Genomic DNA, 25,801 nt, shown 5'->3' with positions numbered 1-25,801 from the left:
ACTGGGGATTCTATTTGTGTACCACATCAGCATATATCCAGGGTAGATATCAAAAAATACCAGCGGCTCAGTGACTTTGCCCTTGCAGATTCAATGAGGTGCAAGATATTGTTCACTACATTTTACACTGCCCCTATTACGGGCTCATTGGAAACAAACTCTTGAACCCACGCCTCACAAATTTCTCTGGTTCAGAGGAGAAATGCATTAAGTTTGTATTGCCCAATGCCATCCCAGATGTTACTTTTAAGGTGGCCACTTTTATCTTTCTGTCAACAAACATAAGGAAGAGACTGATCCTGGCTGCCCCTACAAGATCTTTAGCTTCCACAAGAATTTTAGCCAAATTATAAATATATTTTATTCCAGGGATTTATTGTACCACTTATTTGTACAGGTATTTTAAATTCTACTAACTTGCCTTTTGTTATGATGGCTGTCTAACTTGTACTGAAATGAATTGTGCTATGGGGATAGGATGTTATGGCCTATGGCTATAACAATAAATATTTTTGCTAGTCTTGCTACTTGCGTGCCACCCTCCCTGTGGCATAACAGATTCTTTTACAGAGATGGTCTCATGCCTGGTATTGAATCCTTCCAGGCTTGTCGCTTTGGAAAATCATAACATTCATGCTGAGGCTTGACATTCCCAGTTTCCATCACAACCGTGGGTTGTCCCAATATACAGCAGACCCTCTGCAATCATGGGGGTCCTTTCCTGAGACGACCTCAAATGGCAAAACCCGTGAATACTGGACATAGGGGGTGAGCTGCCTCCAGCGGCATACTGGGAGGCCAAAACAAACCTGGAAAGGGAAGGAAGCCTGCTCCCCCAGGCTCCCCCAGGCTCCCCCAGGCTCCCCCAGGCAGTGTGCTCCCTCCCTCCCTTTAGAGAGAGTGCTGACAAGCCAGAGATCATGTGGAGGCCGAATGCATGGCCAGCATGCTCATGCATGTTCTCCCTCTCCCAACATGCAGGAGGTCATGTACTCAGGACTAGCTACATCATGTGCTCGGGCCACAGATCATGAATAAGTAAAATTGCAAGTTACTCAGTGAAACTCAGGACAAGATCCATCGAATTGTGCTAGAGATGATTCTATTCTTTGGCAGTGAAGCACTATTTGTTTGTTTGTTTGTTTATGTCATTTATAGACCTCTCACTGAGACTCAAGGCGGATTACACAGTGTGAGAGTAGTAGAGTCAATTTCAAGGGCATTTCCGTAAACAATGCCACAGGGTAAATAAGCACAATTTTACAAAGACATAGCATCAGTAAGCATCCATACAGAGTTGAAGAAATGCTGAAACAGAACCTAATCAGTTTTAGGGCTGACATTAGACCACGTGAAGCACAAGTATTTCTTAGGAGCACATAAGGCAACATAGTGATGAAGCCTATGGTCCCTAACTCGCGAAGCATCTGAGACACTGCCTACAATACAAAAGCCTTTTTGAATAATTCAGTTTTGTATTTTTTGCAGAAAGCTAGGAGAGTGGGGGCTCTCCTGACCTTCTCAGGCAGGCCGTTCCACAGGGTAGGGGCCACCACAGAGAAAGCCCGTGTATGGGCTGCTGTTGATTTCACCCAGGTGGCACCTGCAAGACACCCTGTTCAGATGAGCAACGCTGCCGTGGAGGAGCATAGGGAGGGAGGCCGTCCCGTAGGTATGTCGGGCCAAGGCCATGAAGAGCTTTGTATGTAATAACCAATACCTTGAACTCAGCACAGTAGCTGATAGGTAGCCAATGGAGTGACTGCAGAATGGGGGTGATGTTCACGCTCTTACTCCCACAATTGAGTTCTTACTATTACATCACAGTTGTGTGTTTGCAGAATTATCCAGTGAAATTTTTCCAAGTGATGTAGGGTCTTCTTCAGACATGACCCAAACAATTAATTGAGTATTAGTCACCCACTGTGTGTTCATCGCTTTGCAGATAGAATTACTCTCATCTGCTTTGATCTGGGCTGCACTTTCTGGGATACGAATATCAAAAGTGTCCAGTATGTCTTCCTACTGCAGTTGTTTGGATGTCATTCAGAGCTAAATGCTGAATAAGCAGAAGCTCACTCCTCCTGGTAAGACAATGCTGTTGCTGGCTGATCTAGCAATAGGTGGCAAACCTACTGGAAGGGATCCTACTATGCTCCCCACCCCAGAGCAGGTTCATGGCTTGAGGATGTTTTTTTGAACGGACTTAGCTGCAAGGAGTTCCTTTTCCAGCTATACTTAGAAAAGATCCGGCGTCATTATCTGTGCAACAGTACTTTCAAGACTTGAGCACTGCAGTGTACTCTCTGTCTGGAAACTTCCTGATCTGAACGGTCATGGCTAGATTCCTAGTGGGCATTAGCCACACAAAACATTCAACACATCCTTAAATATCTGCACAGAGGTAAGCTGCTTAGGGTATCTTCGTCTTCGTTCGCTGCATTATGGACGGGAAGAACCAGATTCTGGTTTCTTCTCTGTGGCGATACCCTTCTCCACTCTATGTTTGCAGTTTGGGGGTTCTTCTAGAATCATGGTGGCTACTTAATGCTCTGGTGACATCAGTGGCCAGGTACTAGGTACCTTTCCTCAGTTTCTATGGATCTTTATGATGTTCATTTATTGACGGTTTTCTACACTTACCCCAAACAGAACAAAGTTTGTGGAAGGGTTCTTTGGTGATTTCCCTCCTTCCCATTCTAAGGGAGCCCCTTACTCTCCCTAAAAGGCAAATTCATAAGGATGTATAACAATTTGGGGACAGCTAGGATCAGGGCTTTTTTTCTGGGGAAAGAGGTGGTGGAACTCAGTGGGTTGCCCTCGGAGAAAATGGTCACATGGTTGGTGGCCCCGCCCCCTGATCTCCAGACAGAGGGGAGTTGAGATTGCCCTCCATGCCACTGAGTGGCGCGTAGGGCAATCTCAGCTCCCCTCTGTCTGGAGATCAGGGGGCGGGGCCACCAGCCATGTGACCATTTTCAAGAGGTTCTGGAACTCCGTTCCACCGCGTTCCTGCTGAAAAAAAGCCCTGGCTAGGATGCAGCTTAAGGGGATGCAGTGGGAAGAGGTGGAAATCATTTGAAGCAGGAGTTTGCAATAAAACGGGAGAAATTATTCACACCAAGTCCTCCACCTCCTATAGTTGTCTCCCACATCCCATGCTTTCTCAAGGATCCCCTAACCTTCAGGGGCAGCTTTTGTGGTGAACAGCAAAGTATGAGGGGAGCTCACATTCCTTCCACAAATTCCATTCCATTTACTCTAAGTTTCGATTCACACCAATATATTTATATTTTTACTTTACTGTACCATCACATTGTATAAAGAATACTATTTTGTTTTCCTAGATCTATGCCTTTTTTGCCACTGGTATATTAGGAATTCAAACAGCCCATGTATGAAACAGGACTTATTGTGCTAAGTTTGGCTGCACCATCAATGAGGATAAAGCCTTGACTCCTGTGAATGAGTTCCGTATGAGCTGGAGAGCACACTTTGCTGTGGAGCACACTTCTTCTTCTGCTAAAACTTATAAGATCAGTAATTTTCAATGGGCCCTTGCACAAATAGACGTTTTAGTACAAAAAGAAACATACTCTATGGCACAGTGTATGCAAAACTTGCTTATAGGATCCAAGCTAATATTAGCAGTGTAAAAAAGGCAAAGGTAAGCAAGCACCGAGTCATTACTGACCCATGGGGGGATGTCGCATCATGACATTTTTTTGGCAGACTTTTTTACGGGGTTGTTTGCCATTGCCTTCCCTAGTCATCTACACTTTACCCCCAGGAACCTGGGTACTCATTTTACCAACCTCAGAAGGATGGGAGGCTCAGTCAACCTTGAGCTGAGTACCTGAACCCGGCTTCTGCCAGGATTGAACTCAGGTCGTGAGCAGAGCTTGGGCTGCAGTACTGCAGCTTACCACTCCTCTACAAGAGGGAGAAGAATGTTGGTACCTGCCATTCTTCAGGGTACACCATCCCCCAAAGCCCGGCCAGATTAGAGTGTTCTTCAATTCCAGTGCCCAATTCCAAGGCTTCTCATTGAACAAGGTCCTTCTAACTGGACCAGACCTGACCAGCAGCCTACTCAGTGTACTCATCTGCTTTAGGAAGGAAGCCGTAGCTGTCATGGCAGACATCCAGCAGATGTTCTACTCCTTCCTTGTCAGAGATGATCACCGCAACTACCTGTGATTCTTATGGTTCAGCGATGAGCAACATAACCAAAAGATCACAGAATATTGCATGAGAGTCCATGTGTTCGGCAACGAACTGTCCCAAGCATTTAAGGATGCATTTAAGGTCTGGGTTGAAAAGGACAGCACGTTGAAGCTATCCAGGATCAGCCCCCTTTTTCAGCTGCATGTGTATATGTAAAATCCACTAGTCTTTCTAATAAGCTCTATTTGTGATGCAGGGTAGGTAAACTATTGTTGTTAGTCAAGTTGTTGTGCAGAGCAAAGAAACAAATAGCTTTTGTGTATTATTGAATCACTAAAAGTGTTTGGTTAATGTCTGGGAATCTGAAGTTCAGGTCACAGTCTTCTTCCAGGCTGTGATCTAAAACGACTTTGGCATGAAGAGGTGAAAAAAACCCACATTTTCAGTTTTGGAGCCTTATGCTCCAGAGAGAAATGAAGGGGTGGGGTTTGCTATTGGACCGCCAGGAGGCAAAGCATTTCTTTGTTGTTTGGCACATTTCTGAGAAAGAACAGTTGAAACAAGTGAAAATGCCGGTTTTCTCATTGAACGGAGCCATTTAACACCCTTTCACCTTCTTTCATCTGGAAGGAATATACAAGGAAATGATCAATTTTGGACATGGATGAATATATCTAAGGCTCTGCTGCACTTTTTGGACTGTCTAAAAATATAACTTTGGGACTCTGTGGTTTGTACTAACCTCTGTATATTGACTTGCCCATTTGCACTTTATACTTGTTTACGCTTATTTACTTTATGGAAGTTGGAATTGGAATTGCTAATTAAAATGCTGCTTTTGAAAATTTCTCTTTGAAGAATTGTTAAATTTGGATAGTAAGTTGGCTTGCAGTGGGTAGTTTCCCTGTATAATTGCTGTCTGCGACCGCAGCTCTCTGTTTTTGGTTGGCCTCTCTGTGTGAGCCTGCTTGCTTTCTCCTGTTTTCATATATATTTGTAAAATAAACCTGTGTTTCATGCTCTCTTTCCTTGCAACAAGCAAGATCCTGTAAATTTTTTTTTACTTCATTTATATTCCTCCATTCTCTCCTGTGGGGTTCCAAAGCAGCTTACATTGTTCTCCTCCATTTTATCCTCACAACTCTGTGAGGTAGGTTAGGCTGAGAGCATGCGACCAGTCCAAGATCAACCAAGGAACTTCCATGGCAGAGTGGGGTCTTGGGTTTTCCAGATCCTAGTCCAACACTCTAACCACTACACCAGACTAGCTCTGAAGCATCCTATCATTTGGGAAAGTGTGAAACATTAACAGTGCAATCCAAAGCAGAATTAGAAACTTCTTAGTCCACTTTGGTCACTAGGGTTAGAAGAGTATAACTCTGTTTAGTATTACACTTAGACATGGGCATGAACGGGGAAAAAACCCCGAACACCCTGTTCGTCATTCGTTGCCATCCACAAACAACAAACAACGAACATGGACGAACATGAACTGTTCCCGGACAGGTTCATTGTTCGTGGGGGCCAGAACCACCCCCACCCCACCCCCACCCCACTTAGCCCCCTCCCCTCAAACCCACTTACCTGGCACTTTAAAGATCCCTTTAAACTATCAGCTGGCAGGCAGCAGGGGGGGATTCCCCCCTGCCACCTGCCAGCTGATAGTTTAAAGGGCCCTGTCCTGGCAAAAACAGCAGTGTCTGCTGGCAGCTAGTTTGAGGGGTTACCAACTGACCTTCCCAATGTCCAGTACCCACCAAATTTGCAGGGGACATAGTCCTCACTGTCCTCTGAAGACCCCCCCCCCCCCAAGTTTCAGAAAGATTGCACCCCGGGAAAGACATGATCCATGGGTCTCCCTGTTGGCTGTCATTTTCTCTTCACAGTGGAAAAAACAGGACTCTCTGCTGGAAGTACTTTGAAGGGTTAAAGCCAGAAGGAAAGCCAGAAGGAGTTCAGAGTTCAGTCCCTCCCTGCCTCCTGTTGCCAAGGGGATTGATTGCAGGTGCCAGACTGTCTGGCTTGACAAACAGCTGCCAAAGGCAACCAACAAGGCTCGCAATGACCACCTGTTTGTTTAGGATGGGGCCTCATGAACAGCTTGTTCGAGAACAGCAGATTAGGCTGTTTGTGGGTTTTTTCTGTTCGTAATGCTGTTCGTGCCCATGTCTAATTACACTGTGTCTCTATGCTGATAGCCAGCCATGCCACTCTTCTACTGTTATGCTAGATTTGAATTTTCCTACTCCTTTCTCCCAGTGTTACCTGGATTTGAAGGAAAGATTCCTATTGGATACTATCTGCTGATGTAGATATGCTCTTACTGGGTCGTTCAAAGTTGCTAAAGATGTCATGTTAATTACTTATGTTTTAATCCAGAAAAGTTTCATCTTTGTATTTCGGTTTTATGCTTCTTTTCAAGTTTGTGGCTACCATACTGCATCGTATTCTGTTTTTCAGTGAATGTCCCAACTGCTGATTATATTGTATTTTTTCTGTGAATGTCCTAGTCATTGATTATATTGTATTCACTTGTAGTATGTAGATCTCAGTGAGAAAGGTGGAGTTTAATTAAACAAGAACAATATTCCTGATTTCAAGTCCAAAGTATTGTCTGCTGGGTGTCGATAGCTTTAAGTAACAGTTAACCATAAATCCTGATCTTTTTATGGAAAGTGTATTAAAGTATTTCCTATGGTGATGAGACACAGGACAATCAACATCATTGTTATTTCCTTGTGTCTTGGTGGCTAATGAAGGTGTAGCTCGGGTGATGCAGTTTTTTTTTAAAAAAATAGCAGCTATTAAGGGCTAAGCTGTGTAATATATTGAACTTTCCTTTTGCCAAGTATTTCATCCTCCTAATCTCTGCCCCCCCACTCCAAAAAGATGCACTACTCCCCTGGGTGGCTTGTGCATAGTCTGTCTTTTGACTGGGCTGATCATTAAACAGTGCTGTCAAGAAGTATATCTGATGAGTGCAGGAGTATCTGGAGGAAATCACGAGGCACTCATGCGGCGTTCATTCATCTCATTTAGTTTCACTGTACTACCGCACCATTTGTCTGTCCGAGGCCTGTGATGCTAGCAGTGGGGCTGGTGGCTTTCCTCTCACTCTTCCCCACCCATTTCTGTTTCTTGCTTGCTTCTCTTCCTCCCCCCCCCTTTGCATGGCTGATGGATATGCAGAGTACGTGGGATGAAGCAAGCAGTACTGTCACCGAACTGATGGTATTCAGTGACTCTTCTAGCTCTTGGCTGGTCTGTACTGCAGGAGCCTGACACCCTGACCATTGAGGCATAAAAAACAGAGAATTGGAAGGTTCAGCCTGTCAGGCATTAGAGCATCCCCCAGAGAGGCCTGGAGATGTGTGTGTGTGTGTGTGTGTTTGGTGTGTGTCGGGGGTGGTAGCAGGGAAAGGAGGGGGGGGGGTTGAAGATCCGACACTGAAATGTCAGCATGCTTCCACCGATACTTGCGCAGGACTGTTGATTATTGTTGGGGAAAGTGCAGTCTCCTGCTTGACAACGCACACAGGCAAGGAAAATGGCAGCGTTGGCTTTTTTTGATTAGCCATGACGGAGATTTACTGGAGCCAGGAGAAAGAGATTCCGTGACACTTTGAGCAAACGCTTCCCTTTTTTTGGGAGGTTAACTCCTCAAAGAAACTACTTGTGAGATACAGTGATGGGCAAGAGATGTGCAGGGAGCTCGAGGAATAGAGTCGTGCTTTTCATGTAACCTTAAATAACGTTTCTTTATTAGCTTCCACTTGGGGAATCCTAAGGAAGTTCTCACTTTGACCTTGGGTCCCTTGTTTGCGTGTTTACTTATACTAGGGATCAGGGCTTTCTTTCTGGGAAAAGAGGTGGTGGAACTCAGGACCGTTCCACTTTGGGTGAGCTGGAACAAGGAGGGAGTTTTTTAAAGTTTAAATCGCCCTTGGCAAAAATGGTCACATGGCCAGTGGCCCCACCCCCTGACCTCCAGACAGAGGGGAGTTTAGATTGCCCTCCGCACCATGCGCGGAGGGCAATCTCAACTCCCCTCTGTCTGGAGATCAGGGGGCGGGGCCACCGGCCATGTGACCATTTTCAAGAGGTGCCGGAACTCCATTCCACCACGTTCCAGCTGAAAAAAGCCCTGCTAGGGATACTAGCAATTACACATATTTACCGTCCTGAAGAGTCCAGAATGAGCAAGTTGGTTTCTTTAGTTTTACTACCTCTCTTCATGTGCTGTACAAGTGCTACCTGGATTTCATCAGTTTGGTGTTTGTGTATGTTGGGGTGGGTATAGTGTCTTTAATGATTATGTATTTTAAATGTACTGAGCTAACACTTATTTCTAACTTTTTTTTTTGCATTTCTAGAACCTAATTCTTCACAACGTGCAGAATAAAAGCAAATATTTAAACAACTAAGGCAGGGAAAATGTAAAATATTAGGCAGCACATAATCTTGTACCATATTGTACTGCTTCTGTATAAAATGCATGCCCTTCCTCTGTTTAACTCATACATTTGTGATGCTGTAATTATAATGGCAGAAATAGTCCACTAGAACCAACCTATAGTCTGCATCCAGCCCCTGAAGCACTATTATCTTGACAGTACTAGTAAATTTTACTCTAGGTGTGAAAGAAGTCTGCCCAAAGGGTTCACTTTTAGGAAAATGGGGGGGGGATGCTTTCATGTTGTTCAGGTCTATTACAGGGGATTTCTGGCTGCCACCAACCTGAATATCTCCATCATAATTTTCTGGTATCATCACATCAAACGATGAGAGCCAGTGTGGTGTAGTGTTTAGAGTGTCAAGATAGGATCTAGGAAGGCCCAGGTCTGAATCCTCACTTTGCCATGGAAGTTTGCTGGATGTCTGTTGGCCAATTACATTCCCTCACAGGGTTGTTGTGAGGATAAAACAGAGGAGAGGAGAACAACGGTCCCCACTGACAAGAAAGGCAGGGTATTGAAATTAGCAAACCTTTAGCGATCTTAAAATAAGGCTTGTAAAATAGTTCTCAGATCCGAAGCAGACTGCAAAAACAATTTTAAAAGAACAAATCCCCTAATAAATCCCCTGGTTAAAAAGAAATGCTTTTGCTTAATGTCTAACAGAGAGTAAGGTAGGCATTAGGCAAGCCTCAGGGGAAAGACGTTCTACCGGAGAGAGGTCACCACTAAAAGGTCCTGTCTCTAGTTGCCACCTCTCTTATCTCTGCAGGTGGGGGCACAGAGAGCAGGGCTTGCAAGGCAGATCATAACTGTTAGACCAAACGCCGTGGGAGGAGGCAGCCGTTCAAGTAGCTTGTCTTCAAACCATTTAGGGTCGTCGCAACAATAAAAGCGAGCACTTTGAATCGTACCTGGTAAGAAATGGGAAGCCAATGCCCATCTTTCAGTATAGGGTGATACGATCTCTGTATCCTGGCCCCTGACAGTAGCCTGGCTGCTACATTGTGGGCAAATAGAAGTTTCTGGTCAATTTTCAAAGGCAACCTCACGTACAGGGCATTAAAATAATCTAACGTGGGCCATTTCCACGTGCTCATAAAGGGATGGACCACTCACTGAAAGTTGGCAGCTTTCCCCCAGGAATCCAGACAGCTCTGTTTGCCAAATGTCTGTGGGCCGTTTGGCATCTGACGACAAGAACTGTGATTCTCGAAAGCTTATGCTACAATAAAGTTGGTTAGTCTTAAAGGCGCTACTGGACCTTTTTTGAGCACGCTTTTCTGGGAATGCAGAAAGTACATTCCTAGAAAAGACGCCAAGAAAAGGGAAGGCAAACAGCCTGTAGCTGTTTTGCAAATGGAGCTGTCTGGATTCCTTAAGAAAAGCCGCCAGTGTTCAGTGAGTGGGCCGTCCCTTTAAGAGTGTGTGGAAACTGCTTTGGATGTGATCAAAACATGAATCCCCACAGCCAGATCGAGAAAGAGAGATAGCTGTCCTCTGGAACATCCTGAGGAGAACAGAGCCCCCTAGGAATGTGCGAGTTGGCCATTTCATGATATATGGAGTTAGAGCTTAATTATGGCCGATTCCAGACGGCCCCCCGCCGTGCGAAACGTCGCGTGAGAAAACGCGATATTTCGCGTTTTCTGTGCGACGACGCGCGACGTTTCGCGAGGCGGGGGGCTGTCTGGAATCGGCCAATGTCTGCCATATATGTGTACAGAGCTTTTAGAGGTATAGTGGTAAATCTAACTGAAATATAGCAACAATAACAACAATAAGAAACAACACTGTAGAAATCTGAGAGGTTATGTAGTCAAGGTAGAAATCCCACGAAATGTTTCTGTATACCAAACTATTCTTACGCATTAAACGCCAGAAGGAAGCACTCTTCCCTAAACACTCTGGGGACGAAGAGAAGCGTGTCGCTCATCCGTTCAGTTGCTACATATCTTGCTGTCCCACAGGTCTTGCTACCAAAGCCCTGGCAATAGGACAGAGTCTGCGTTAAGGGGTCTGGGGGATTCACTTGTGGGCTCAGATGAGGCAGGAACCACTTCCAATATGGGAACTCATGGGAAAGGAAATGGAGTTTGGGTTGAGCAGGCAGGCGCAGCTGCAAGCGAAGGGAGTCAAATGTATGGTTTTTGCTAACTGAACCATTTCTAAGACTGAAGTTGAGTTAAAATTTGGGTTCTATCTGGGGACACACCAGTTTTCTTCAGAAGCTCATTGTCATTCATGCCTTCGTGTTTAAAAATAAGCAAGTTGTGTTTTATGCATGGCACTTGCAGTGTGGTTGTGGTTGTTATGCATACCAGCAGGTTATCACCCCAAGTTTTTGGGGTAAAATTGGCCTGGCTTATATGGGAAACATACAAATATAATTCCAAAATAATGTACATGTTCAAAGGAAAATCTCCTATCAACCTAAACAAATGAAGCAGGAGACTTTTTCTGCAGTGGTTTAGTTTTCTCATGGAGTTGTTTTCTTGTGTCTTTTCCTGCAATTTGCCTGGAAAGAGAAGACGTTTTCTCCCTCTCCTAAGCATTTGGAGAAGTTGATCAGCAGTATATTCAGGATAGACAAAATAAAGAACTCCTTCACACAACACATAATTGACTCGTGAGAAGACACTGTCAGAGTACATGACCACTAACTTTTTGTTAATCATGGCCACTGAATGAAAACTCTCTTTTCAGAGGAAGTCTACCTTTGAATACCAGATTTTGGGTGGGTGGGTGGGTGGGGGCAACAGTAGAGGCATTGCACTCCATGAACTGCTCATAGGCCTTTTGGCAAATTAGGGTTGCCAGATCTCCTGCTATTCTTCATCTCTATATAAAAATATTTCATCATCTCATTATGAAAATAGTACATTATCATTATGTACCCTTTAAGCACTGTTTATACAAAAATCCAGCTGATATCACCAAAATAATCCAAACTCATGAGAAAGAAGTTTTCAGTTACAAATAGATATGGGCACGAACGGCAAAAAAATACGAACACGATGTTCATTGTTTGTTGCCATCCACGAACAACAAACAACGAACATTGCTGAACATGACCCATTTAACGAACATGTTTGTTGTTCGTGGGGGCCAGAATGGCCCCCTTGACACTTGGAGAGCCCATATTCACAGGGAATGTTCAGCAGGCTCTCCTACAGCCATCACCCAAGTTTGGTCAAGATTATAATTGGAATCTTGGAGTCATACATTCCCAAATCCAACGCCCCCAGGAAAATCCCATTTGATACAATTGGATCCAGTTGACTTTGACCCCGTTTACAAGTGGTGGACTCCCATAGCGTTCTGCCTCCCGTTCCTGGGGGTGGGAGGTTTGGCCGCTCACTGGTGGCACCCCCCATGTGCCTGCCTGCCAGGCCTCATAGAGACCATATTCTGGGAGTCAGGGAGATGGGTGATGTCGGCGGCCACCGGGCCTGGTGGGCTTGGGGAGGTGGTGGCAGGCTGCCTCCCCTCTAGGGGCAGGGGGTCTGGCTGCTCACTGGTGTGGCACCTCCCATGTGCCCGCCCACCAGGCCTCAGAGTACTTTCCAGCGGACAGCTGGAAGGTGGGTGATGTTGGTGGCTGCCGGGCCTGGTGGGCTTGGGAAGGCGGTGGTGGGCCACCTCCCCTCTAAGGGGCAGGGGGTTTGGCAACTGCCATCGGCACCCTCATGTGCCTGCTCTCCAGGCCTCAGAGTACTTTCCAGCGCAGGCTAGAAGGTGGTTATGTCGGCAGCTGCTGGGTCTAGCGGGCTCAGGGAGGCAGTGGCAGGCCACCTGCTCTGTAATGGACAGGTGGTCTGGCCACCTGCTGGCGGCACACCCCATGTGCCCACCCGCCAGGCCTCAGAGTACTTTCCCGCGCAGACCAGAAGGTGGGTGATGGCTGCTGCTGGGCCTGGTGGGCTCAGGGAGGCAGTGGTGGGCCACCTCCCCTCTAGGCAGTGGGGGGTCTGGCCGCCCACTTGTGGCACCCCGATGTGCCCGCCCAACAGGCCTCAGAGTACTTTCTGGTGAATGGCCGGAAGGTGGGTGATGTTGGCGGCCGCTGGGCCTGGCGGGCTTGGGGAGGTGGTGGTGCACTGCCTCCTCTCTAGGGGGTGGGGGTCCCTCCAGCCAGATAGCTGCCGAGCTGTCCCTCACACCTAGAAGCGGCAGCAGCTGACATCACCCACCTTCCTGCCTTCACGGAAAGGACGGGATGGACAGGAGAGGTCGCTGAGTAGGGTTGAAGTGGTTCTAGAGAGGGAATGGTTGAAAGAGGGACTGGGAACTTGCTGGGGATAGGGGGACTCCTGCCTTCATGGAAAGGACGGGACAGACAGGACAGGAGAGGTCGTTGGTGTCAGGCTATGGCATTCCAGACTTGATAGTCTGTCTCACTCCCTTCTGCAAGAAGACGAGGTCTTTTGATTTCAAAAGGTTTATTGTGAAAGACAGCATTCAAGCCCAGATGTACATATTCCAGGCTTAGAGATCCTGGCCGAGCAAAGTGTTGCTAGGAATGAATAATAGAGTAAAAGTTGTTACATTTCACACTCCCGGAGCCCAGCCTCCCCACCCGAGCTCATACAGCAAAACTTCTCAGAGGAGCGCTGAGCTGGCCAAGGTTGAAACAGCAGATAAGACAGTATCCTTTCCCATGGAATCGGCTCCTTGCAGGTGTTTGCCTGGAGGGAAAGAAGTCTAAACACTACACGATTAAACATGGCGTTACTTAGGTTAAAACAGGTTCTGACACCCACTTCTCCCCGATTCCACATTAGGCTTTTGTTTTGTATATTTCGTCGGCTCAAAGTCCATCATGCGGAATTTTTGACAGGATAAAAATCGATTCCTCATCGCTTTTTCCGGGGGAAGTGTCGATTGATGCACATCTTCATTTTTTAAAAAAAATTTCCCCCCCCAAAACCGTTGCTACACATAAACATTGCATCAAACCAACACATTAGAAAAAAATTTCTCACAAAAAACGTTGCTACACATAAACGTTGCATCAAATAAACATATTGGATAGGCCAGAGCACTTCCTGCCGATATTGTGGAAGAGTATTGGCTATTGACATTTGGAGGGAAAATTGTTACCAATGACCCCGCGTCTATCTTTCCCGCTTTCTTCATGAGCAGTGTGGTTTAGTGATAGGTGTTGTGTTGAGGACGGTCTCTTTCTCCCTCCATGAAATGCCTAGACCACTAGTTGAACGCTGAAGTCCCTCCATCACACTTTCACTCTACCTCAGAAGCTGGCAGCTGGCAGCGAGCAACAAGTAACAAATTTGGCGTGTTGTAAAATGGACTTGTTATTGGTCAGCTGTTGTCATGTGACACAGGATATGTTTCTGCATAGATTTGTAGAAACGTTGCAACGTTTTTTTACATTTTTTTTTTAAAAAAAAGAGGGGAAGGGAAAGGGTAGTGGGTGTAGCTTAGAAAACATAATTGGCCAATCAAATTAAGTTGATTCGAAGGGCGAGAGAAAAGGGCAAGGGTGGGGAGAACGTCGGATAAAGAATTCCGCATTATTAAAATCCCTAATCTGCTGCGCATGGACAAATAAGTCGGGGGAAAGCAGGATGGAAAAAAACCGGACAAAACGTGCAGTGACTTCGAATCTGCTGCTAGGATTGTCTTCCCACGTGTGGAAACACAAGAAAAAATCGAGGTCATTTAGAAGCTGCAGCAGGGAAAACCATTCGTGCAGAATCACCCAATGTCCATTCATACTCATTACAGTTAGTTAGTCTTCATTATTCTGGGTCTTGGTTATCTGGTTTAGAGTTCAAAGAGATTAGAAGAAAGAGAAGAGCGTCAAGAAACATCCGGATATATTAAACTGACATAGACGTTTCCCAGTGCTCCCAGTCAAACAAGTTGTCCTTCTGCTGATAGGTTTTTGTGCCTAAGTCTCACTGTCATGATCAAGCTCATGGCTTTCTTGGTGTGCCAAATGCCTCCCTCTACCCCTCTGTAATGCTGCCTTCCTTCTGGGATCACCGTACATCTGCCTCTGTCTGCACTGCAAGTGAGAATTTAATTGCGTACAAAACTGCCTCAAACAGCACATTCCATCAAAGTCTTCACAACCATGGTTGGATTTCAAAAGCAAAAAGTCAACAGTCATACGGTTTTGTAGTTTCGCTCTCTCTGTTGCTTGAAGATCTTGAAGCAGTCCTGCCAGTGCTTGGGGCATCTCATTCATTCCTTTAGCCACTAGGCAGGCCAGTCCATCCTGCTAAAAGTGTTGCTTCAGTGATGGTGATAAGTGCTAGTTTGGGATCACAGTGGTCATCAATTACTAGAGTCCTTTTGTTGCAGGAGGACAAGGGTCTGTTTATCTCTTTCTTCCAGGGGACCAGTAATGGCGTTAGTCTCCCTATGGTGCAATGTCCTCCCATAGAATATTCAGGAATATAAGAGAAAGCTACAGTTCCACATAACATGAACCAGCCTGCAGGTAGTTCCACATTCTCCTTCTCATGTCCAAGGGGATATGTCTCGTTGCATTTCAGGGAGTGGCCGTGGGACACATCAAAGCAGCCTCCTCCTTGCCTTGTTCATGCCGGAAACTGAAAACATTCTTGTGCAGGCAATACTTTAGAGAGTCCAATCGTCATCATGTGTTGTCTCTGTGCATTCACTGGTCCATGCGTCCATTGATAAAGATATTGAAAGGCCCTCAGTTGAAGAAAGTAGTCATATCGTGTAGTGCTTGAGGGCTAATGGGTATCCCCCAATTAAGTAGCTGACCTAAACTTGCTCTTCCAGTCAAATTAACCCTAGACACCTGTGTCAAAGACTGCAAGCCAATAAGATAACAAATATTAGAATATTGTGATATTATTATAATTAACCTGAGGGTATAAATTGCTTTGCACTTCTATTGTAGCTTTGATGAGCTTTGGACACAAGGAGACCACCTACTCCTGTGTAAAAGGGCTCCTCCATTGTTTAAATTAAACAATCATATATTGCTTCATTCTACAGGACTCCGTGGTGTGTGTGTCTCTTATTGTGATTGGGGAGAGGGACACCTAAGGCACAAGTGTGTGCATAACAAGAGTGTTAAACAATCCCCAATAAAATATTTTACATATAGCTTTTCTAGAATAATTGAACATGTTTGAATTATGTATTACAGCCATCCTTTCCCTGTTTCTTTTGTACCACCTCCTACCCATAATTGTTGCAAACACAAATTTTAGGAGGTGTGAAAAGACACCTCCATCACTCATAAACCTATCTGTGTGTTCCTTGTGTCATGTCATCAGCTGCAGGTTGTGTTAATGGGAAAACTTACAAGTGAGAGCCAAGCTACAAGTGACGCCCTACACAGGTTGGACACTTGTCAGTTTACCTCAAGTTTTGATGGGAACTGTAGGCGTCCTGGTTTTACAGCTTGGCTCTGCTTTACAGCTGCAAGACCAGGATGCCTACATTTCCCATCAAAACTTGAGGGAAGCTGACAAGTGTCCAACCTGTGTCAGGCATCACTTGTAGCTTGGCTCTGAGTGAGCAGGAAGGGAGCTGCAAGTCCTGGTGCCTGGTCAGTCTGCCCATCATACTGCCCTCCTGCAAAGCAGCTCTAGCATGGCTGTACCTGGAAGACTGAGCTGGGGGGGGGTGGCCGCTGGTAACAAGCTGCCCTCCCCTTCCTATCTGCATGCACAAAGATGAGGTGCAACATGGGATTCAATCCCCCAGTCTCACAGGACCTGGAGTAACACTTGTGCCCATCCATCCATAGGATTAAGAGCTGTGTGACTGCGTGAGTGAGTGCACAGACAGCTAATGGGAAAATGTGTAAGTTTGCACACTTGCACAAATACGCAAAACTTGTAGTTCCCCTCTAAGTTCAGTAGATGGACTTGCTATACATTTTAAGGCTATGAGGAATTTTAGGCTTGTGGGAAACACCACCGTGTACCCTTACCTGGGATCATATATCGATACTTTTTTCCTTCCTTCCTTCCTTCCTTCCTTCCTTCCTTCCTTCCTTCCTTCCTTCCTTCCTTCCTTCCTTCCTTCCTTCCTTCCTTCCTTCCTTCCTTCCTTCCTTTTAATCTGTGGAGACTATTATATAGTGGGTTCAGACGCTGGAGTGATTTCAACAAGTTCTTTATTCGTCAGGAACATCACTGAAAGCATAGGCGGCAAGCCGCAAAGATATACACAACTTCAACCCCTAAACCACGCCCCAACTATATTATCACCCAATAAGAACATGCATAACTGGAAACCCTCATTTGCCTCAACTATATACATTATAACTTATTTACAGTACAGTGATTGGTCTTTATCATGCTGCCCTGATTGGCTGCTACCAGCAATACATAACCAATGATAGCGCAGGCTTCAGTATCCTTGTTTGAGAGAGAAGCTTGACTGATACATAACAGTAGCACTTTACAGTGCAATCTTAAGCAACTCAATGGGGTTTTCCCCAGAAAGTCTACTTAGGATTGCATTATTAACGTATGTGGAAGGAGAGAGTCTTTTTTATACTCTGCCTTGGCCACATCTACCACCTCATGTTATTCTCTATGTGATGAACATATCAATATAATAAGCCATCTTTGTGCCCTTTAGATTAATTTTATTTTCTTTGTGTTATTTCTGTGAGTATAGACCAAGCATCATTTCAGAAAGCCAGACTGAAGAAGCACAGGTTCAAATGACTCCTCAGACATGAATGTCACTGGATGAGCTTGACCCACACCCTTTCTTTTCAGCCTTCATCAGCCTTTCTTTTCATACTTCATATGATTTTTTTTGTAAGGGCGAAATAGAGAAAAGGAGAATCGTGTCTGCTACTCTGAGATCCTTGAAGGAAGGGCAGGTGAAAATGAAAGAGGTAGATTTGACACCTCCATCACTCATCGTTTCATGCTGAAATATCTTTATTGCCATTACAATTGAGGGCATTACTATATCCATGTACTGTGTGCACCAGTCTGGGTCATTCCAGATTTTGGAGGGCCCTGAGCAGAGACTGCTTGGGGCTATCCTACCCTCCTTTGCTTGCCCCTGTGCCCTCCTGTTCACACCACCCTGCCCAGCAGCCTATGTTTTCAGCCCCCCCTGCTGTTTTTAGCCGTCCCCCCACTCACTTATTTGCCAGCCTGCCTAGTTCTTGTCCACCCTTTCCTGATTGTGCTGGGCAGTGTATGCAGCTGGAAATGTGGGTGGTGGGAGGGCTCACAACAAATAGATGGGCAGCGGGGAGGTGAGTTGGTGGGGGCAGCTGCAGGGGCTCAACTGGAAGCTCTGGGCCTTGGCAACTGCCTCACCTCAGAGTATGCTGGAACAAGGGCAAATGGTCATGTACATCTGGTGGGGTTGTGTTGAGAAAATGCCATAGAGGATGACTTGGTGAACAGCTCCTTAAAACATTCTGTGCTTAATCTGCCATTAACGGAAGTCCTCAGTGTCACTTCTATGCTTACCCTGTCTCCTGGCAGGTTTTTTAAAAAATGGAAATATGATTTCATTTGTCTTGAGCATGCCTGGAGTTGCCTTCCAGAAGTCCTGCATGACGGCACCTCTCCTCTTCCTTTAAGTCTCTCCCCAGAACAAACTTTTTCTGTGTAGTCTTTGGCACAACCCTTTAGTTGCCATTCTGCACCAAAGCTTAAATGTATAGCTGAAATAGTAGAATATTATTCCATCTCCCTTCCATTATTTAATCTCCCTCCTTATTCTCAAGATTGTAGCCACTTGGGATGATGCACACTGAAGGCATCAGTTATAAATAATAAGAACTTAAGTGTTTTCTTGTAAGTTACTCTAATAATCAAGAGCCGCAGTACCAATCCAGTGCCAAAAACAGAAATTTTTTTTCAGTAGTTTTCTAAGATTGTTGGTAGAAAATCACTACTATTTTTAAAAGACCAAACTATTTTCTGCTTTAAAATTATTCCTCAGAAGCAAAGGTGAGTTGGCTATTAAGGTCACTGGGGAAAGTATGGTGGGCCTAGAGGAGAATGATGTAAATCACCGTGAGTCCCCACTGGGGAAAAAAGCGGGGTATAAATAAAGTAAATAAATATACCTGGTGGCTACTAACAATCACCAGGGCCACCCCAGCCCGTTTCCTTTAAAATGGCATGAAATCAAACTCAAAATATTTTTAATACTAAGTTGTTTATTGCTTGGTTGTAAAATGCATTAAAGCAATCTTTAATGCATCAGTTGTAATTCAGTTTATAAAGAGTACTGCATAGAAAAATTCACTGCTTAACTTTGTCAGGATAGTTCACAATGTTATAAGTGAAGTGTCAGATCTTTAAAACGGCTTCCTTTCTGTAGGGCTTGGTGCAAGTAAGTTGTTACAAGCCAAATTATGACGGATAACCATAGTTTGCTTTTAAAGATGTACAATGCTTTTTTCCCTTGGCAAATATATCAAGCCACCTGCTAGAACATAACCTTTTAAAAAACAAACTCTGTTTCTCTAAATTATTTTGTGTCTTCTTTTTCTCTTTTCTTCAGGGAGTGAATTTTCCGGAAGCCCATACAGCCACCCACAGTATTCAACATACAATGATTCGTGGAGATTTCCCAATCCTGGATTGTTAGGTAAATTTCCTTTTCCTTATAAATGGAGCATCGTAGTCTAAAAGATAGGAGGGCAACCATGGAACTGCAGCCGTATCCAGGAAAGATGTGTAGGGTAGGGATTGGGAATGCATGTTTATATGCCAGCTTTGCAGCAAATGAAACTGTTATCGATGCAAATAACAGAACATCCAACCCAATGCCAATGTACTTAACTTAGTTAAAAAAAAGAGAGCATGAATTGAAGCTTTTTCATCAAAACTAAAACCAACCCCATGTCATACCAGACGCCAGTCTGACCTGCTGGAAGCAATGTGGTGAGATAGATTACCTTCACTGCTAGCTATACTGTCCCAAAGTAGCAACATTCTGGGAAAGAGTTCTAAATGAAATCAAAACAATCACAGGCATGCATATTCCCATTTCATTAGAGACATTGCTCCTAAACACATGGGCATTAACAGGAGGTAAGAAGATTAAGTAAGACATGAACTACCAAAGCAATCATTGCCACTTTCTGGAAAAATGTAAATGCTCCAGATCTTTCTCTATGGCATAAAAAAAATATGGAACAATTATACTATGGCTGCCATTACAGATAATCTCTCATGTATAAACCCCCAGGTGACATCAAGAGACTTTATACCAAGCTGGTACCCAGTCTTAGAATACCTAATGAAACAACAACAAATCCCCAAAAGACTTAAAGGTCTAGATCTGTGATAAATTAGAAGTATATATTCCCTCTATATCTCCTCTACTGTTTCTACACATCCACTTCCACATGCTCAGATACAATAGCACATAACAGGACGGATATTCAATACAGTAAGATATAATATTTGCTAAATGATTGTATACGAATTGTAGATATATGTTATTTATGATTATATGAATGTATAATAATGTAGAAAACATACTGAATATAATAATTGTTTATAGATACCTATTCTTGTAAAAGTTATTTGTATTGTTGAGATTTTGAAAACAATAAACAGAATTTGGAGGAAAAAAAACTAAAACCAACAAGAAAAAGGAAAAAGCAGCACCATGACAGGACGTATATGGGCTGGCTCCTGTATGGATTAAAAACATCAGCATAACAGGACTAGTTATTATGACTCCAGTTTAGGGTTCTGCAAACTAGGTTTTCTGAACTTCCCATGTTTCCTGGAGAAAAATTGATTTTGTAAAAGATAAAATAATGTGGAGGTAACCCTTCCCCAAAACATTAAGAATGATGTCTGTGAATGCTCAAACATAAAAAAAGACTCCCCAGAATTCAGGCTGCGTAGTGAGTTCCTGTGGCAACCCCAAAATAGTTCCTGATATTGTAGAATCAGTCACCAGAACAAAGAGGAGAAGAAGGTAAAGGGAGAAGGAAGTGGAGCCAGTCTGGATGGTGGTAGTAAAGGGAGGGAAGGAGCCAGTGGGAGAACGGGAAGGGGGAGTTGTAGGGGGGAGAAGCATGGTTTGGAGAGGTGGGGGAATGGGATTTCCTCTCTCCCATAAAGTCACAGGTCCCTCTCATGTTCCCTCTAATGCTAAAAAGAGTAGCCATAGGTAATTTATTACCGTGACAAAATGGAAACACCCAAAAACCAGTGGGAGCTTTTTGCATACCCAGAGGGAAATACAATGTATGTGGGAAAAACCCTTTCTCCTTTTCTTCCCCAAAGAACCCCAAGGACATGCAGATTTAGGACTGTGCATGTATGCTACCTTCATGCAACCATGAGAGCAGAGGCATAAGCTTTTATTCGGCTTGGTGAGAGCTCAAAAGGAAGTAAGGGACTTGCTGCTTGCTTCCATTTGGGCTACAGCCTACGGGTAATAGGGAAATTGCCCCGTAGCACTGAGATTAAGAACTAGGTGAGGAACAAGCTCACCTAGATTTTGTTTCAGGTCCCTGTTTTAACCTGGGGCAAAGCCACACATCCCGGCAAGTCCCGGCATCGCGGTAAACATTTGCTAAACTTCCGGAAGTATAGCGTCTTTCTAGCATGATTTCTGACTCATCTCGCCCTGAGCTAGAGCTTTTCAGGCACTGATGCAAATGCAAGAATGCAGGACAAAGTGCCATAGTATGGCAGAGCATATACCATTATGCTTAAGGCATCTGAGGTCACTTTCCAGAAATTCTGTTGTGACGCTGATGATACAACCTTGTGAGTGGTGAACAACGTGTAAGCTTGCTGAGGCGAACTCTTATATGCCAGAGTGACTAGACTGGAACTGTAAGGAACCCACAACCCATTACATGTTTTAATTCTTATTTAGAAGTCTTTCTAATGCCAATGGGGCCCATGTGTTTAGGACTACAGTGTTGTTATGCTATTATTCTTTAGGACAGAGAGAGATGATAATTTTCTACAGTTGAAAACACTTTGGTAGAGTGATCTGTGCATATGACGTGTTTCTCCATTCAGTTTTCATCTGATACACATTTGTAATATGATAAAAATGTAAAAAATGCAAAATCAGAATACAGGTGACAGAGATACAGAAAAAAGTGTTTGTAAGTAAGTGAAGAATTTTTCAACCCCTTTATTTGCTATCTACAGAATTTGTCAGTCCCTGGCAGTTAGGTCCCTTCAAGTTCTCCACAGTTAACACACAGGTGTTCCAGTTGAAGCACCTTTATTAGAGATCTATGCAGTTCAAGGTGTTCACACAAAGGTAGCAATTGGCAGAAGTGACAATTTAAACAAAGGCATTACTAATTATAGGGAAACGGCCTACTCTTTGGGTCCGTTGACATTCTGGCACGAAACCCCAAAGAAGTTACATGGGAACTGATTAGTTTAGACTAGACAGAGTACAAAGTCCCAGTCTCTGGGAAAAGATACATCGTAGCTCGCCTCCAAGGACACTTGCTAGAAAAGTGAAAGTAAACAGTTTCAACAGATACTGGAAGGCTCCACTGGCTCTCCTGCATTTTATGTTAGCATTTAAGACACTCTCAGATGACCTACACAGTATACAGAATATAATTCTGGCAAACAGCCATGACCAGTACAAAATGCAGAATACAGTAATGGCAGGTAAGCTGGCATACATTACAGAATTTGCTAGGCCACCATGTGGATTTCAAATATCCTATAGAAGCTAAAATGGCAAAACTGAGGCTATCGTACTTTGGTAACATTGTGAGAAGACAAGATTCTCTGAAAAAGTCAATAATGCTAGGAAAAGTGGAAGGCAGTAGGAAAAGAGGAAGACCTAAAACGAGATGGCTTGGCTCAATTAAAGAAGCGACATTATCCAGTTTGCAGGATCTGTGCAAATCTGTTAATAATAGGACATTTTGGAGGTCTTTCCTTCATAGGGTTGCCATAGGTCGGAGGCGACTTGATGGCACATAACACACACACACTGTCTAAGAATGCACACAATGGTGCGATTGGGTGTGTGTGTAGAGGAGAAGCCAACATTTTGCTGAAACCATAGATATATTTCTCCATGTCATATCCTGAATACATTCTCACCACATATTTGTCAGCATTCATGATGCTATTGAACAATCCAGTTTAGCTCTTATTTTTCTAAACCATGAGCGTTTCTTCTAGGTACTCCATTCCCAAGTCTCCTGAGTGTTTCATTTTGATTTTTTAAAATCTAGGACCTGTGTGGCATCATGTTATTATAACACAATGCAGGAAACGTTTCTCAAACCCTTTAAAACTTTGCTATGTGTTAGGTGCCACGTTCCAGAAATACACACTTTTGTAGTAAGGCAGAATCTCATTGGTTCTGCAAGTATCTTTTCAGGCTCTCCAGGCAGCAAATCCCAGAGTAGCACCATCTTCCTCCCATTTGACAAAGGAGAATAAGCCACATTCATTTCGCGCCACTGTCAAAATCTGGCCCGTCTTGACCTTACATGTGTGTAGCACATGGTGATTAGAATTTCCTTGCATAATCTATGTGGATGAGGTAAGTAAAATACCAATTAATTGTCACCTCTCTAGCAGAGAGATATTGTGCCTTAGAGACTTTTAGATTTATGGATGGAAAGGTTGCTATGAGCGACCTTTAGCAGAGAAATAATTTTGAATTTTTGTCACTTTTAGAAAAAAAAATCAGTTTCTTTGTTTTAAGTAATTGAGTCCCTAAGTAATTGAGCCACCTAAGCTTTTTACCCATCATATTTTTTGCCTTTAAGTAAATCCTTTGGGAGCAATTGATAGTTACGGTGTTCTGTATCACACTGTTTTTAGCAGTGCAAAATGGCCCTTTACCACGGCTCCCATTCTGTTGTTACTCCCAGCCAAAATCAGGAATGTTTTTCTATTTCCCCTTTGTTTCACCTGATACGCTATTCAATGTCAGCTGAAATATGTATATTTATTATTATTTTACCTGGTGCATTTTTTATCCTAGCCTAACTCCAAGTAGCTTAGAGTGGCATACATTGTTTCTCTCCCTTCCATTGTATCCTCTCAACAATAATCCTGTGAGGTAGGTTAGGCTGAGAGAGAACAACTGGCCCAGCTGGCAAACTTCCATGGCAGATGCAGACTTGAACATGGACCTTCCGAGGGCTGTCAGTTCCCCAGTGGGGGTGGGAGCATCTCCTGCTCCCAGCCTTTGCCCCCTGCCACCACTCACCTGGCCGGTGGGTGGGAAAGATCCAGGGAATGGACCCAGGAGGCTAAAACTTCATGGGCCAGCATGAAGCGGGCTCACTCCCACCGAGCACTTCTGGAAGTGACATCACCACACCCTCTCCGGAAGCACACATGCTCATATCGATGATCTCCACGGTGAGTGCCAGGTGCCCCTTCCTCTGCCAGGAGGGGATGGGACCTGGCAACCCTAGACCTTCCCCATCCAAGTCCAACACTCCCGCTGCTATGGATTGTGTGTGTCATGTGCCATCAAGTTGTTTCCAATTTATGGCATCCCCATGAATTATAACAACCTCCAAAACGTCCTATCATTAGCAGCTTTGCTCAGGTCTTGCAATCTGAAGGCTGTGGCTGCCTTTATTGAGTCAATCCGTCTCATGCTGGTTCTTCCTCTTTCTCTACTGCCTTCCACCTGTCTGTCACGCGTTTACTATGGATTACTGCCCCTCAATTCTACAAAATCCATAGCCCCAAATAGAGCAGATTGTAGTATCAATCCATGTGGATGTGAAACACGTGAAAGAGACAGTCCCTAGCTTCAAATGTGTGGTTTCACAGATGCATGCACATCACTTGCTTAAGTAGATAGCATGATGAATGACAGCCTTGTCTACACATGCAGCCAAGGTGGTAGAGTACACTGTACCAGTTGAAACTATAGGCAGGGGATGCATTCTAAACATTTGAAATGCAAGTTTAAAATTTAAAATGCCACATCTCCAATGCAAGTTAAAAGCTAGCAAATTGGAGCAAAAGATTGCCACTCCACCTACTCCCTGTTGTACTGTTTTTCTATTTGCAGGGAATATTTTTTATTTTGTTTGACAATATAAGTAAATGGACTGCTGTTGAGGGAAAGGTTTTTTTTGAAAAAAACATAAGAGAAAAATGTGGCCTTCCACTTGCACTCTGAAGTCACATGACACATTTGAGCAACCCAAGAGGCTGTCATCTATTTCCCACCACATTCTGTTGCATACATAAACCAAGTCTGAATGTGTGAAATGACTTCATTGGTGAGTGCTATACTTCAAGTTACACATATAGCTTAAAAAACTCTATGCGTGGTGGCTTGATGCATCACTCATTCCGTGATGACCGTGCAACTGTGAGCTGCCCCTTAGAAGTGTAACTACATTGGCCAGATGGATTTGTACATATAACCTCCATTATAATGAGGCAGAGCCAGCATCGTCCTATGTAGAGATGGGCACGAACAGGAAAAAAAACCCCGAACATGATGTTCGTTGTTCGTTGCCAACCACGATCAGGGACTCACGAACAACCACGAACATGGCCCTGTTCACAAACATGTTCGTGGTTGGCTGTTCATGGGGGCCAGCAGGCTCTCCTCCAGCCATCATCCAAGTCAAGATCCCTACTGCACCACTCCCAGAAACCTGACCTGAGCAGGCACCAGGAAAGGTACCAATAATAAATAATAGCTTGGCCCAGAGCCTGGCAGCAGCCCTGGAACTTGAAGGGGTAGATCCCTATACCACCACACACAAAAAAAATTCAAGCTCCAATGCACTCTATCAAAATGCCAACAGCAACTGTATCTCCTTCTCCACTGTCTGCAAACTAAGCCAGAGCTGGGAGCCCCACCCCTGCTCTTTGCTCCCTTGTAACAAATTTGGAGCTCCACACTTGAAAGGAAGACCTGCCTATCAAGCTAAATTGGGCTTAGATTGGGGTTTCCAGGGCAACAGCAGGAGTTCAGACAGAGTTCAGACAATCCCTGCCTAAGTTGCCAAGGGAATTACTCCCACTCACTTCTTTCCTACTCATTTTCAGTCTTCAGTTTCCTCCTTAACATGTAGACATGCCCAAAGAACTGCTTCAACATGGCTTTAGCCTGTGTGTGAGTATTGTGCACATGCAGATTTCAAGGGACTTTCCCTCCCAATTTCAGCTTTTCTCATGATGTTGTACCAACTGGGTGGGGCAGGCTTATGTAATGGGTTCAATAGCTAT

At 44.3% G+C, this 25,801-nt stretch overlaps 1 protein-coding gene across 2 annotated transcripts in view; it reads left to right on the top strand.

The window, feature by feature from the left end:
* The window catches only part of PAX5 (paired box 5), a 362,503-nt gene that overhangs the window by 327,664 nt on the left and 9,038 nt on the right, over positions 1 to 25,801 (top strand). For both annotated transcript variants that reach the window (XM_054987283.1, XM_054987282.1), the window contains one exon: positions 19,128 to 19,214. In XM_054987283.1, coding sequence (XP_054843258.1) covers positions 19,128 to 19,214 — 87 coding nt within the window. The remainder of the gene's footprint in view (positions 1 to 19,127; positions 19,215 to 25,801) is intronic.

The sequence above is a fragment of the Eublepharis macularius genome, chromosome 8, assembly GCF_028583425.1.
Source record: "Eublepharis macularius isolate TG4126 chromosome 8, MPM_Emac_v1.0, whole genome shotgun sequence".
NCBI lineage: Eukaryota > Metazoa > Chordata > Lepidosauria > Squamata > Eublepharidae > Eublepharis > Eublepharis macularius.
Note: the sequence above shows the minus strand (reverse complement) of the source record. Positions and strands in the feature narration are given on the sequence as shown.